The sequence below is a fragment of the Carya illinoinensis genome, chromosome 4 (genome assembly GCF_018687715.1).
Source record: "Carya illinoinensis cultivar Pawnee chromosome 4, C.illinoinensisPawnee_v1, whole genome shotgun sequence".
NCBI classification, from domain to species: Eukaryota; Viridiplantae; Streptophyta; class Magnoliopsida; order Fagales; family Juglandaceae; genus Carya; species Carya illinoinensis.
Genome location: NC_056755.1, coordinates 18,387,208 through 18,402,402, shown reverse-complemented (window position 1 = coordinate 18,402,402; position 15,195 = coordinate 18,387,208). Strand labels below are relative to the sequence as shown.

The 15,195-nt window shown below is 37.0% G+C and overlaps 2 protein-coding genes and 1 long non-coding RNA gene across 3 annotated transcripts; 2 read left to right on the top strand and 1 right to left on the bottom strand.

The window, feature by feature from the left end:
* Positions 1-3,567: 3,567 nt before the first annotated feature.
* Positions 3,568-5,713, top strand: LOC122307422 (expansin-B3-like). Its single transcript, XM_043120315.1, has 4 exons — positions 3,568-4,013; positions 4,162-4,471; positions 4,811-4,940; positions 5,190-5,713. The coding sequence occupies exons 1-4, from the start codon at positions 3,854-3,856 to the stop codon at positions 5,388-5,390; spliced, it is 801 nt and encodes a 266-aa protein (XP_042976249.1). The 5' UTR covers positions 3,568-3,853; the 3' UTR covers positions 5,391-5,713.
* Positions 5,714-10,445: 4,732 nt separating this feature from the next.
* Positions 10,446-13,423, bottom strand: LOC122307419 (clathrin light chain 1). The gene is made up of 3 exons (XM_043120314.1): positions 13,036-13,423; positions 11,359-11,512; positions 10,446-11,210 (listed from the first exon to the last, which is right to left on the bottom strand). Exons 1-3 carry the CDS (start codon positions 13,329-13,331, stop codon positions 10,731-10,733), a joined length of 930 nt encoding a protein of 309 aa, XP_042976248.1. The 5' UTR covers positions 13,332-13,423; the 3' UTR covers positions 10,446-10,730.
* On the top strand, positions 12,443-13,088 carry LOC122307420. Its single transcript, XR_006241753.1, has 2 exons — positions 12,443-12,566; positions 12,997-13,088. It is a non-coding gene; the product is annotated as an uncharacterized LOC122307420 (long non-coding RNA).
* Positions 13,424-15,195: the final 1,772 nt, after the last annotated feature.

Genomic DNA, 15,195 nt, shown 5'->3' with positions numbered 1-15,195 from the left:
TGGTAGATTCCCATGCTCTTCCACATCAACTGAAAGAGAAATGGAGTCACTACCAACCCCTTGAGTTGTACCGACATTACAACTCACAGAATCTTCTTCCATTTGTTACTGAGTAACAAACACAGTAGAATAAAAAATCAAACACAGCAAACAAATAACTGAATATTATATAAACAAAAAAAATAATATTGAGTTCAGAGACTAAAGAAATATTTTCAAACTCTGGTCATAAGGGGCACTTGGCCCTTGTTTTTCTGTTGTTGATTTGTTTCATGAGGCACCTTATCAATTAAACTCCAAGATTGTAAAGTTAAAGAGAGATTTATAATATAATTTTTATTTTAGAATTTAAAAAAGTTAAATTATTATTATTTTTTATTTTGTTTAGAAGTTTAAGAAAGTTATAATAATTAAATAAAAAAGTTAAAAATTAAAAATTAAAAAATATTTATATTTAAATATTAATATAAAAAGAGATGAGATAATTTCATAAATTTGTGAAGGCAAACCAAACCTAAAGGTTACAACCTCGCCACCTTTTTCATGTCCTCAACATCTTCCTAAACTTTAACATTAACATGCATTTTATTCAGTACAAAATGAAATATATTTTCCTGTTTTTATTAATTTAATTCAATCTCTGTATAAAATATATACATTAAGCGTGTAAGCAAATAAGTCTATTGGATGTGAATATCATTTCAATTTAACTCAAATATATTATTTCTAAAATTTATTATCTCAAAATTAAATTCATGTTTATCATCTCAAAAGCAATAAAAGATGTTTTAAAAACAAGATGGTAACATGTTTAGTAGAATAACACAATTTATTAGAGTATAATGCAACATGTCAATTTATTTACAAAAGTAATCAAGAAATTTATTGATGGACATGGCAGTCAAGTAATCATCTAATTACATATAATTTAAACATAACATTTTACAGAATTCTCTTCTACTGTACTAAATATACACACCTATGATATTTGATAACCATTAAGAAATTGAAGTACAGTGTTGAATCATACTTAATGTGTCGTGGGAAGGTGTGGTTACCTTGCTTCAACTTGGCAAGGGGGGTTTATCTCTTATATGCTTTGCATGATCTTAATAGGTATTAAAAAGAAGGTGAAGCATTTTCCATCCACACCACGTTTATTATTTGTTTTGTTTCGTACTGGTTGAAATGTATTTCACATATATGCATGTCTATAAGATATATGAAATTAACAGGAAAAATTGAAAAATAAATAAATAAAGAGATTCTATGCAAAGGCTAATGTCCATGAATGTTTCTAGGAATTAATTGGTGGGATTTAGTAATAAGTAAGATCTTCTCATTTTTACTTAAAATGGATATGTTTGTTCAACACAAAACATGAGACTTTGACATAGTCTGATTTTTCATAAAAGCAAAATCTGTTGTGAACAGAATTTATTTATCTATCATAAAAGCAAACGTCACAGCTCTATCATAGTGGGTTAATTTCCAATTTCATTCAGCCATTCTTCTACATATGGGATTTCAATTCTCTCTCAACCCAAATGAGCAGAGACAAAAAATAAATCATACTACATGTACCAAAGCCATACATCTGGTACCTCTATTTCTAGAAAACCCAAACAGATGAAAAAAAAAAAGAAGGCAACATATAAGCAGAAAAATCCCTTAATGCTATCGGCAGAGAAGGAAAAAAAACAGAGAAGAAAACAAACACAGAAGAAAGAAAATAAACCCTAATGCTATCGGCAGTCTAAGCTAAACAAACACATTACAGAAGCATCTACTTATAAAGATCAGCACGGGGATGACGATGAGGCACGAGGATGAAGAAGCTAGAGTTTCGGAGAGACTTAGAGAGGGATGATGGCTATGGTTTTGGAGAGATTGAGAGAGGGTTCGGCGCGAGAGAGAGGCAGGAGATGGGTTTGGCGTGAGTGAGACGGGTTCAGAGGGTAGGGTTTTTTTTTTTTTTAACTTTATATACACACGGTTAACCGGGTTCCGGATTATAACCCGGGTATCATAACCGGGTCCAGACCGGGTAGTACGGTCATAGGAATGCGGGTTTCAGTCCGGATCAAATCCGGGCCGAAACCCATAACCGGGAACTTTCCGGGTTCTGGTTCGGGCCGGTTAAAAACCGGCCCGGATGAACAGTCCTACGTGGTATGTAAAATTTTCAAGTAAATTATATGACTCTTTTGAATAAAGAGATCGAGAGAAGCATGGTTAGGTTTGGATGTTAAGATGAGAATTTTTAGTTTTATATTAAAGTTTAAAATATTATTTTTTACTATTATTATTGTTTTGAGATTTTAAAAAGTTAATTGTTTATTATATTTTAAGTAAAAATTTAAAAACAATTATAATGATGAGATGAGATAATATGAGAATTTTGTGTTTGATTTTACTTACCAAACCTAAACGAGTATTTGAGCTTATGTTGCACATTAAACAATGTGTGTTCTACTTTGACTTGTAACTATATGTATTACATATATAAGAAACTATAATTAAACTAATAATACATAATTAACTAATTATATAAAATACACCAAACATAAAGTACATGAAATATATATGCATTACATAGTGCATTATTAAATTGAAAAGCGTTCAACTGAAACGAGTCAAACTTATACTGATTGAAATTGATTTGTTAGAATTTATACTAGTTTTACTCGTTCAACATTTAGCCCATATTAGTGTTTACTAACTAATTTATAATATACTAAATAAACTAAATTTTAACGAGTTATGCTACACATAATCCTCACACATCACACACCTCACTTTTAAAAAAAAAATAATAATTTTTTTAGATTTATTGTTTTTAAACTAATTCAATTATTCTACTCATTATCTATGTACTAAATATTTGGTAAAAGAAAAAAATTAAAAAAAAATATGTGGTGTGTGATATATGAGCTTATATTTAGATTTATTCAATTCTAACACAGTATATGTAAAGAAAAGTGTATGCTATAGTTATAAAAAGATTTTATAATACTTAATTTATTCATGTAGTTTTATGTTATAAATTAGATTTCTTTTTTATAATAAAAATAATTTTATAATTAAACATAATATATAAAGTCAACTTTATGAATTTACTTTTTTAAAATAGCTTTATTACTAAAGCATTTCTAGTATACAGACAAAATTTAAGACTACTCATTTACAGCCCAACATAGAGACCGGCCGTTTCCTTTGGACGATTAGAATAGAAGAAAATTTATACTCATCATTTTCATATCATATATTATATAATGTATTTGTTTTAATTTTCTATCTTATTAAATATATATTATATGGATGATGAGTAAAAAAAATTAATTAATTTAAAAAAATAAAATAAAATAAATTTAAAAATTAATAAAATAAATAAATAAAAATAAGTGTAATCTTTAATGTGTAGAGGATAAACGACACAAATCTACGTAGAAAGGATCCAAAAAAACAAACAAATAATAAATAAATAACCAACGGTTTTTTATTTTAAATGACCAAAACATCCCAAACGCCCAAACAGAGACGTACGGTCGTGCTTAACCGTCGATGGAACCCCCTCGCTGGCATTCCCGTAAATAAAGCTAACAACAGGCTCGTAAAGCCTCCAACGTAAACCTTCCCGCCCTCTCAACATCCTCTATATTTATTTTATATATATATATATATCCTTCCCACCAACCTTACCTTTACAGCGCTTTCACCCAGCAAAAACTATCGGCAGAACTCTCTCCGGTCATCTGCCAACTGCTTGTATCAGGCTTTGCGCTTCGTGCAAGTGGTCATTGTGAGCTGAGACTTGAGGAATTGGGTATTGTTGCCGCCGCCGCCAGGCACAATGTCACGCCGCTTTGGCTTTCGCAGCCTGCCGTTGGTTTTGTTGTTGTTCAAGTGTTTGGTTGGGTCTCGGGCTCACCCTCAGAACCCTGCATTAGACGTACATTGGTACCCAGCCACCGCCACCTGGTACGGCAGCCCGGAAGGCGATGGCAGCAACGGTATGTCACTATTCCCCCCTCACCCAACCCCATTTTCGTTTTCCGAATTGATAGATGATTCCCTCCCACGTTGCTTGTTTTGCTTGAATTGGCTGGGAAAATCGATGTACAATGTCATATGATTGAGAAAGGATGTTGCTTTTTGCAGGTGGGGCATGCGGGTACGGTACCTTAGTGAACATGAAGCCGATGAGGGCCAGGGTTACTGCAGTGAGCCCGGCGCTGTACAGGAACGGGACAGGTTGTGGGTCTTGCTTTAAGGTGAAGTGCCAAGACAAGAGCATATGCTCCAGACGCGCTGTGACCGTAATTGTGACGGACGAGTGCCCCAACGGAGGCTACTGGGCCATTGGCCGCACCCACTTCGACCTCAGTGGCGCCGCCTTCGGCCACATGGCCGTGTCGGGCGAGGGTGGTCAGCTTCGGAACCGAGGTGTGCTCCCAATTTTTTACCGACGGTACGTATATATGCGAGTGGTCTTCTTTATCTTAACGATTTGTTTTGTATTTTTGTATTTTGTTCCCCCAACTTTTTTACTCATCATCTCCATAAACTACACATCACATTTATTTTTATTTATTTATATATATTTTTTATTTTATTCTTTTTATACAAACTAATTGAATCGTTCTACTCATTATCTATGTATCATATATTAAATATGAAAAAAAATTAAAAAATTATGTGTAGAGTGTGGTGTAAGAATAATTAATAAAATTTTTCTTATTTTTTAATCCCATGCAGTAAATTGAATTTTTTAACCCATTTGTTTTGTTTATTGTCTCTGTAACTACAGTACACGATGCAAGTATCATGGAAAAAGCGTTACCTTCCAGGTAAATGAAGGTTCATCAGATTTCTGGCTATCAATTCTAGTGCTCTTTGAGGATGGAGATGGAGACATCGGATCAGTGCAGATTAAACAAGTATGTAGTACTCTTTTTCTTTTCTTCAATATCTTTTCCACCATTTTTTAATTACTCCCTTAATTTCCAATATATTAATCCACCATCTACTATATTTTCCTTCTTTATCACCCATTAACAAATTAAGACATTAAAACGAAAGAAAAAGAGCATGCTAGCTTGCCTCTTCCCCCTCCACAAAATTGCACATCACTGTTGCAATATTTTGCAATATAAAGACATTAAGTTATTGTATCTTAATGTTGGCAGGCAAGTTCTACAGAGTGGGAAGAGATGACACATCTTTGGGGTGCAAACTGGTGCCTTAATAAGGGACCCTTGAAAGGGCCATTTTCTGTAAGGGTAACAACACAAACAACAGGAACAACTCTCTCTGCCACAAATATCATCCCCAGCAATTGGGCACCTAAAGCCACTTACACCGCCTCTCGCCTCAAGTTCTTAACCTAATCTCTGTTACTTTCTTAGGCACTCCTTTTTCTTTTTTCCCAAAAGGGCTTCCCTGCAAGGCCAAGGCTCCCTCCCACGGGTCCCCCCAATGGCAAAGAGTAGACGTTGTACTTCGGTATAATCATTCTTTTATTTTTTCAAAAGAAAAGAAAGTTTCTTTTCTTTTTAATTCTTTCTGATTTGTGACGACTTTTGCTTTGGGTACGTAACCATGAAAATGCTGCCCTCTCCAAAGGAGGGAGATCGTGCTGTATTATATGCTGGGGTTGTAGGTTTATGGGTCCTGTAATTTTTAATGTATCTGCATATTTCGTACTGCATATTTCGTCAATGTTTACTATGTTAATTAGCTGAAAAAATATTAAAAAGCACTTAATCAGTGGATAAAGGAGGACCAAATGTAATAGAATGTAATAGAGAATATGATGTAAATGAGTAATGGAATGAGAATAACTGTATTTCTTTACTATAACCGAATACAACGCTTTCTTCGAGGGAAAGCACCTCCACAAAGCAACAACAGAATAATATTTCAGATGCCCCCAGGCGTGACTCACATACTTACTAATATACTAGAAAGCATTGAATTACTAATAAGTCCTTACTCTAATATGGGCTCAAAGCCCTTACAATATCAAATGTAACTAAAACAGATAACTAACATAGTTGGACCCATTCTGCCTATCACACGACCCACAATGCTTCTTAGATCCATCTTCCTTCCTCTTTTGTCAGTAGCCCATTAATAAGCCCAGAGTTTCCAGCCCATGAAAACAGCTTAACCCTAACTCATATTCACGACAACAACTAGTTCAGTTCCTTATTGCTTCTGCTCCAAGCCGCCGTATCACAATTCTCTCCCCCTTCAGTAAACCTTGCCCACAGGGTGGGAAAAATCTTCATACAGACGGCGGTGCAGCTCCCACAAAGCCTCTTCTGCCTTCTGTCCTTACCACCGGATCAACATCTCCATGACAGGTTGGTTTTTTACTTTCTTTAATCTTCTCTGTAGCACTTCCTTTGGTTCCGCCTTGATGGCCGCTTTACCATCTATAAGACGTAGCGTTGTTAGCGGTAACACTTCTTGGCTGAGCTTAGGTTTGAGCTGGGACACATGAAATACATTGTGAATCTGTGCTGCAGTGGGAAGTTTTAGACAATAGGCTACCTTACCAATTCTTTGTTCCACTTGGTACAGCCCCTAGTAACTAGGTGAAAGTTTGAGACTTTGGCACTGGCTGATTGAAGACTGTCGATAGGGCTGTAATTTGAGGAAAACCCAATCCCCGATCTGGTAACTTCTTTCCTTCCTATTGCTATTGGCATACTTTCTCATCCTTTCTTGGGCCTTAACGATGTTCTGTGATGTTCTGTTTTAATAGGTGCCACAATTGCTCATGGTTTCTCAAGGTAGTTTCAACTTCTTCTAACCTTGTTGTGCCTAAGATATAGTTGCTTAGTTTAGGGGGCTGTGTATAATGCCTCAAATAGGGTTATCTTTATGGATGCATGCATACTTGAATTATAACACCACTCTGCCAACTCTATCCATTTAGCCCAATCATTTGGCTTGTCTCCCACAAAACTCCTTAGATAATTTTCTATCCATTTATTACTGCTTCTGTTTGGCCATCCGTCTGCATGTGGTAAGCAACACTAAAGGCTAATTGAAACCCTTGTAAGGAAAATAATTCCTTCCAAAACTTGCTGGTGAAAATAGGGTCTCTATCATAAACGATAAACTATGGCATTCCATGTAGTTTAAACACATGCTTCATAAAGAGTTGGGCCACCACCTTAGCAGTGTTGGGATGACAAAGGGAAACAAAGTGGTCATACTTCGTAAATCTGTCCACCACCACCCATAGGGCATTAAATTTTTTAGAATTGGGCAACCCCTCAACAAAATCCATCATGATATCTGCCCATGGTTTAGAGGGAATGGGCAAGGGTTGTAAAAGCCCACTAGGGAGGGTGAAAGGAAGGGCTGTAAGTTTGTCTATTTATGAAAATGAACTTTTTGCACTAGTTTCAGTAGTGCAAAAATGGCATCCTTATCTGTTAGGCTGGGCTTTTGTGGTCAAAACTGACTATCAAAGGCTCAAATTTTTGTTGGAGCAGAGAATATGAACCACTATGCAACAAAAGTGGATTTCTAAGTTGTTGGGATACGATTTTGTGGTGGAATTCAAGAGGGGAAGAGAGAATGTTGTAGCAGATGCATTATCTAGACAGAGCGAAGATATTATAGCAACACTATCTATGATATCTCTACCTTGTTGGGACTAGATTGATGAGATTAAGACTTTGTATGCTGGAGACCCTGTTGTATAGGAGTTATGGAAGAAGCATCAAGATGGTGACTTAAACAACCCCTATACAGTGAAGAATGGATTACTTTTATACAAAAACAGAATGTATATCCCTGCTAATCAGGGCCTAATTTAGAAGATACTGGAGTTAATTCATAGCAAACCTATGGGTGGGCATATGGGGTTTGACAAAAACCTACGTAGATTAGAAAAAGATTTCTATTGGCCTGGCCAGAAAGCTAATGTGAAGGCCTTTCTAAGAGAGTGTGACATCTGTCAAGTGGTGAAGGTGGACAACTCTCTCCCTAGTGGGCTTTTACAACCCTTGCCCATTCCCTCTAAACCATGGGCAAATATCACGATGGATTTTGTTGAGGGGTTGCACAATTCTGAAAAATTTAATGCCCTATGGGTGGTGGTGGACAAATTTACGAAGTATGGCCACTTTGTTCCCATTTGTCATCCCTACACTGCTAAGGTGGTGGCCCAACTCTTTATGAAGCATGTGTTTAAACTACATGGAATGCCACAGTCCATCATTTCTGACAGAGAACCTACTTTCACCAGCAAGTTTTGAAAGGAATTATTTTCCTTACAAGGGGTTCAATTAGCCTTTAGTACTGCTTACCACCCCCAGACGGATGGCCAAACAAAAGCAGTCAATAAATGGGTAGAAAATTATCTAAGGAGTTACATGGGGGACAGGCCAAAGGATTGGGCTCAATGGAAAGAGTTGGCAGAGTGGTTTTATAATTCAAGTATGCATGCATCCATAAAGATAACCCCCATTTGAGGCATTATACTAGTACAACCGGCCCCCCTAAACTATGCAACTATATCTCAGGCACAGCAAGGTTAGAAGAAGTTGAAATTACCTTGAGAAACCGTGAGCAATTGGGGCATCTGTTAAAACAAAACATCATTAAGGCCCAAGAAAGGATGAGAAAGCGTGCTCATAGCAATAGGAAGGAAAGAAGTTACCAGATTGGGGATTGGGTTTTCCTCAAATTACAGCCCCATCAACAGTCTTCAATCAACCAGCACCAAAGTCTCAAACTTTTACCTAGGTACTACGGGCTATGCCAAGTGGAACAAAGAATTGGTGAGGTAGCCTATCGTCTAAAACTTCCCATTGCAGCACAGATTTACAATGTATTTCATGTGTCCCAGCTCAACCCTAAGCTTAGCCAAGGAGTGTTACCGCTAACAACGCTACCTCTTATAGATGGATAAGGGGTCATCAAGGCGGAACCAAAGGAAGTGATACAAAAAAGATTAAAGAAAGTAAAAAACCGAACTGTCGTGAAGATGTTGATCCGGTGGCAAGGACAGAAGGCAAAAGAGGCTTCATGGGAGCTGCACCACCGTCTGTGTGAAGATTTTCCCCACCTTGTTGGCAAGGTTTTTTGAAGTGGGAGAGAGTTGTGATACGACAACTTAGAGTAGAAGCACTAAGGAACTGAACTAGTTGCTATCATGAAGATGAGTTAGGGTTAAGCTGTTGTCGTGGGCTGGGAACTGTGGGCTTAGTAATGAGTTGCTGAAGAAAGAGGATGGAAGATGGATCTAAGAAGCATCGTGGGTCATGTGATAAGCAAAATGGGCCCAACTATGTTAGTTATTTGTTTTAGTTACATTTGATATTGTAAGGGTCTTGAGCCCATATTAGAGTATGGACTTATTAGTAATTCAATGATTTATAATATATTAGCAACCATGTGAGTCACGCTTGGGGCCATTTGGAATATTATTATGTTGTTACTTTGTGGACGTGCTTTCCCTCGAAGAAAGTGTGGTACTCGATTACAGTAAAGAAATACAATTATTCTCGTTCTATTATTCATTTACATCCTATTCTCTAGTACATTCTATTACAAGTGGTATCAAAGCTAGGTTTCAATCCGGGTGAGCTAAACACAGCTAGCTTGATGCTAGACGGATGCTCTTAATCCAAAATATATTAAAGACACGATGAAATGCATGCAAAAAATGCCTTGAACAAACCCTGAAACGCAAACTTTTCTGTACATACTGATTTCGAGGATCGATCATCCTAGCTCTTGGATCCCCAAACGCAGTTTCTACTTTGGGAAGACATGAGCAACTATATATATTTTTATAGGTATGTATATTTACGGAAGGAATTGCCTCGTAATGCATAATGCAGTGGGAATCTTAAGGGTTTCATTAACAGCCACATACAGGGCAAGAAGAAGGTGTGGATTCTATTTTGCATCTGTACTTCTGCACACCTTTAGAATTTATTCATCTTTTCAGCAAACTGGGTATATGTTCTCCTAATTGTTAGAATATCATCAGCATGCGCCACACGCCATCTGTAAAATTAAAAAAATTCAAACTTCCAGCTAACAATAATTTTGTTTAAATGTTCTATAGAGAAAGTATATAGTTCCATTTCCACGATATCTCACAATATTCTAACAACTAAGATAGTCAACAAATCTTCAATTTTGACATTGAGCTTCTTCAATGGTCGATTTTGAATGTTGTTCACAAGTAATAATGTTGTCCATAGAATTAACAACGTCAAATTAAGGAACGAATGATTTTTGCATGTTAAAGTGGAGTTAACAGTGGATTAATATCGTCCATCCTATTAAAAAAATAGGACTTTCACGTGCTAAAAGGGCAACTGAAAATTTAATTTCCTCTAATCTAGTTTGGAGGAAAGCTTTGTCCAGTAAATATAAGACCTGGAATGTCTAATGCTGAGACCATGGCAAGCAATTAAAGACAATAGCATGCATCCAAAGCAAATCCACAAACCTATAAAGTATAGGTGTAAATTGGGAGAGATTATATAGCTAGATAAGCTCTCCCAATTTTGCATGTTACCTAATGTTGGAAAAAATAAGGGTTAGGAAGAAAACCGTCCACAGCCATCTGACAGACTCTACTGCATCTACAGATGGTCGTTCTTATTTCAACCTCACAAATGTGAAGCAGAGAAACTAAATAGATTTAAGTGAACAAAGAAGTTAATAATAAAAGAAAATTCGTGGTGTCATCACTTAGCAGGTGCTGGATCCATTTCAACAACTTGATCAGCCTGCTCACCTTCAGCAGCTGCAGCAGCCTCTGGTTTGGAAGGATCAGAAGCAACATTAGCTGCAGCATCTTTTGCATGTGAAGCAGATGCATTTCCTGCAGCAGCTACTGTTGCAGTTGGCGTGGGACTTTTCCCATTCTTGGCATCCTTCCCTTCCTTCGGGTTCTTACCATCTTTGACAGGTGTGGGTGGGGGAGGCATCATGTGTGGGGGAGGATTTTGTTTTAGCTTTGAGACAATCTGCCGCAATCTTGAAAGATCTGTGGGTTTCCCGGGCTTTGGACCCTGAATGACAATAACCGAAGGCTTCTTGTCAGCATCCTTTTTCCCTCGCTTCTTCTCAATGTTAGGGACCTCATGTGGAATGATCTCTGCTATTGCTTTCCAGTGATGCTTGTGGGCTTCTTTGTAGAACTTCTCTTGGTCAGCCAAGTAAAGCTATGCAAAATATCAAGTCCATTTATATTAGATATAAAGCACAGAAAGTGATGTGAGAGAGAGAGAGAGAGAGAGAGAGAGAGAGAGAGAGAGAGAGAGAGTAGGGCCAGAGGGAAAAAGGGAAAATAATAACATTTGAAACTCGCACCTTCTCCCTTTCTCTATTGTTAGTCTTATTTGTTTCACAATTCAATTTCCTTTTTTCATAAAAGGATCGTTTATACTCTTCAGCTTCTTCAATAATTTGATTTCGCAACTCCTTCTCTCTCTTTTCCTTTTCTTCGAGATGGATGGCATTTTGACTGCACCAGTAATGTCAAAGGTTTTAAAATGTACAAATCTAGTGCCTAAGTATGCTAGCGCTGAATATAATAGTGAAACATCCATATAAGCTCATGCAAACACTTGGCACACTTCCTTGTGTCATTGGCTAATGACATGTACAAGGTGAATAGGGGTGTAAAAAATTAAAAACAAATAATAATAATAATAAACCTAGAAAACCAGTGAACTGACCAAACCGGTGGGTTCGGTCTGGTTTGTAATCAGTCCGGTCCAATACCCGTTCTTAGGTGAATGTGAGCTTTCCATGTAATCAGCTCTTGGCTAACCCTGAATACTATTTTCCACGTGCTCATTACATTAGCAAGAAAAAAGTGGAAATCTAGCCAAAGACCTGAAGTGAAATGCTACTCTGAGCAGACAAACCATCATCCATCCCTCCTTGGTAGTGGAATACAATTTCATAAACTCACAAGTCCATTCCAGAGGGAGTACTTTGGCTCCCGGGGGCTTTGCCACTCGCCAAACATCATCCCTCCTTGGCAGTGCCAAATTAAGATTTTCTTTCAATCAGTGCAAACTCTAACGAAGAAGCTTAAACAAACATATTGCTTGGTATGATGTTGGCTGTCTCTAGAGAAACTTATTAAGAAGTTCAAAAATAGTAATTTTAATAAACCTAAAAAGTTTTCTAGAATGTAAATATATACTCGTTAAAGGGACAGCCTAACATGAATTTTGCACTAATCCATATAATCTCGTGCTTTAAAAAAAAAAAAAAAAACCACGCGCACACACACACAATAGATACAAATTATATTAGCCCCTCCCCCGAGGTTTAGGAAAATATCAAGGGCTTATCTCCTATTTTCGGAAACTATACTCTGCCCCTTAAAAAATGTGATCCATACAATATGTAAACCTTTACAACCACTCACGTGCCTTTATAAGCAAGACAAAGTATTCTTTTCCCAAGTTGACTTTCCAACCAAAGTGGTTGCTAACCAATCTGGTTAGATGATGAAATAGCAACCTGAGGGCCAAAGTGTTATTTTCGGGAAAATAGAAAAGAAGGTAAGTTCATTATATTTCCTCAAACCTTGAGGAAGGTTGGTGTAATTGTTCTGATAAGTAACGGAAGGTTGGTGTAATTATCCCAAAAAACAGAATAAAACAATCAATTTTTAAGTCTACTCAATAATTACTCAATAATTGTTTATTGCAATTGAATCATATAAATCGCGAGAAAAGTAGCAAAATGATTATTATAATCGATGTAAAGCAACATGTTCAGAAATACTAATGTTTTAGGTTATAGGAACTGCTCAGATCCCAGCCATCTCAATTTCCTAATGAACAAAAACAAACTCAATTTATAACAACCATCAATCAGTGAAAACCCAGTTAACAAATTCATTCATAAATCATAATTCATAATTAGCTAACCTGTTGAAACCCAGTTATGCACTCACAAACCAGGTATAGTTTTTCTTCATTTTTTCAGGTCATAGCCGAAAACTCAACCGGATTTTTAAAAACTCACCGCCTCCACTCGCGCAGCTTGGACCCTTCCTCTCGCATCGCCTCAGGCGGTGGCAAAACGGGGCCGTCCGGAACAAAAGGTCCGCCATCATCAACGTCATCATCTCCAATAGCAGCGGACTGGAAGGGAGAACCGTAGTCCGGGTCGGTAGGAGCAGGGATCCCGTAAACGTCGTCGTTGTAACCATTGGAGCTGTCGTGATGGTCGGTGTTCAGGTCACCGGAGGGAATAGGCGGTGGGTCCCCAGCGTAGTCGTAGCCAATGTAACCGTCGTCGTTGTCGTCGAAGGACGCCATTTCTGAGCTCTCTGGCTGTGTGTCTTGTGTATTGGGGGGAAACGTGTCTGTGTTTGTCGTTGTCTGAGTCTAAAGGCCAAAGGAATTAACGGCGTGTTCGGGGATGGCGTTATTTGTTTTGTAGGAACCAGATTGAAAGAAGATGGATTGAATTCCAAACACGTGTTTGTTACTAGTTTACGGGAAACAAATCCGTGACGTGGATTGATGACTTTTTTAAAAAATTTTAAAGAAATTTCATGATAACAAAATTAAAATAAGAAAAAATTTAGTTGTATGCGATTCTACGTACTAATACATGTATCAATCTAATTTGATTGGTTTGTAAGTAAATTATATAAAAACTCAATTTAAATTTTAAATATAAAGACATCATCATTTTTTTTAAGAGCCAGTAATTACCCTCATAGCGACTCCGTCTCAAATTTATTAGAAAAGTCCTCACTTGTGACAAATGAATATTGTGAAAATATCATTATACTTGGAGGCTTACAAATAGATGCTACAAACTAACCTAAAACCAAGTGTCAAAATCAAGTTCAAGAAAACCAAACTAACAAGCCTATGTGATTTATTAACTCATAACAACCACTTATTGCAATAAAAAATGAAATTAAGACTGTCGTAAATAAGGTAAATACAACTTATCAATTCTTAACAAACCTCTAAGAAATTTCGAAATCTGTACATCAGACCTCCATGCTCTCGTCAAACCTTCCACACCCATTTTCGCCAAAAAATCAGCCGGCATGTTTCCTTCACGAAATATGTGATGAATAGAGAAATTTCCATTGTCAAAAAGTTTAGTCACTTCCTCCCAAAAATCTTCCGAGTGCCATATTCCACATCTTCGACTAATAATTCAATTAACACAAACCAAAGAATCAGACTCAATATCAATCATATTAAATCCCAGGTCTTGGCAATACTTTAAACCTATAACCAAAGCTTTTAACTTAGCAAAATTATTGGAACCCTCACCCAAGAAGCACAAAAAAGCTAACAATAATTTTCCCGGAGTATTCTGAATAACACCACCAGCTCCACTTCTACCAGGGTTTCCCCGACTGCACCCATCAACATTAAGCTTAACTCTATTATGTCTCGGCTTCTCCCAATAAACAAGCTGACATCTTGGCACTACAATAGGAAGAACCTGTAAACCCAGCTCTTTCAGCCTACTCACATCTACAATTGTCAATTTAGACAATTTCTTAAGACTCTTTTGAACTCTTAGCAACTAGAAGCAAATAGATCTCCAAATATAGTCAACAGTCAGCTTACTGCCTTCCATCCGAGCTTTACATCTTCTATGCCAAAGCATCCAAGAAATAATACATGGAAGTAGGCCTGAGATATTACCAACTTGAGAGGAGCGACCAACCCTGCGAAAGCACAACATCATTAAATCTCTCCATGTTCTATTTGAATGAAAAGGAACACCCGGGATAGAAGAAGCCTTCTGCCAAATAATCAAAGCAAACTCGCTAGAAGCAAGAACATGAGATAAATATTCATAATTCAGATCCACACAACATTTACATTTGGAAGTAATAGGATTCCAATTCTTCTCAGTCTATTATCAACACTTAAACCATTATGAAAAGCTTTCCAAAGAAAAATAGAGATTTTTTTTTAGCCTCATGCCAAATCCACTTAGCCTAATCAACTTTTGGGCTGATAATTCTAATACATTGCCATGCCGATTTCGTGGAGAAAGAGCTATCTTTGTTTTTCATCCATACAAGCACATCATTACCATTTTTTTAGGTTGCCAAGGCATTACAAGTTTCATCAGCTTTGGCCTCTCCAACTAGTCTCACCAGTAATTCCACATCCCAGCCATCATCAATTTTCACCTCAA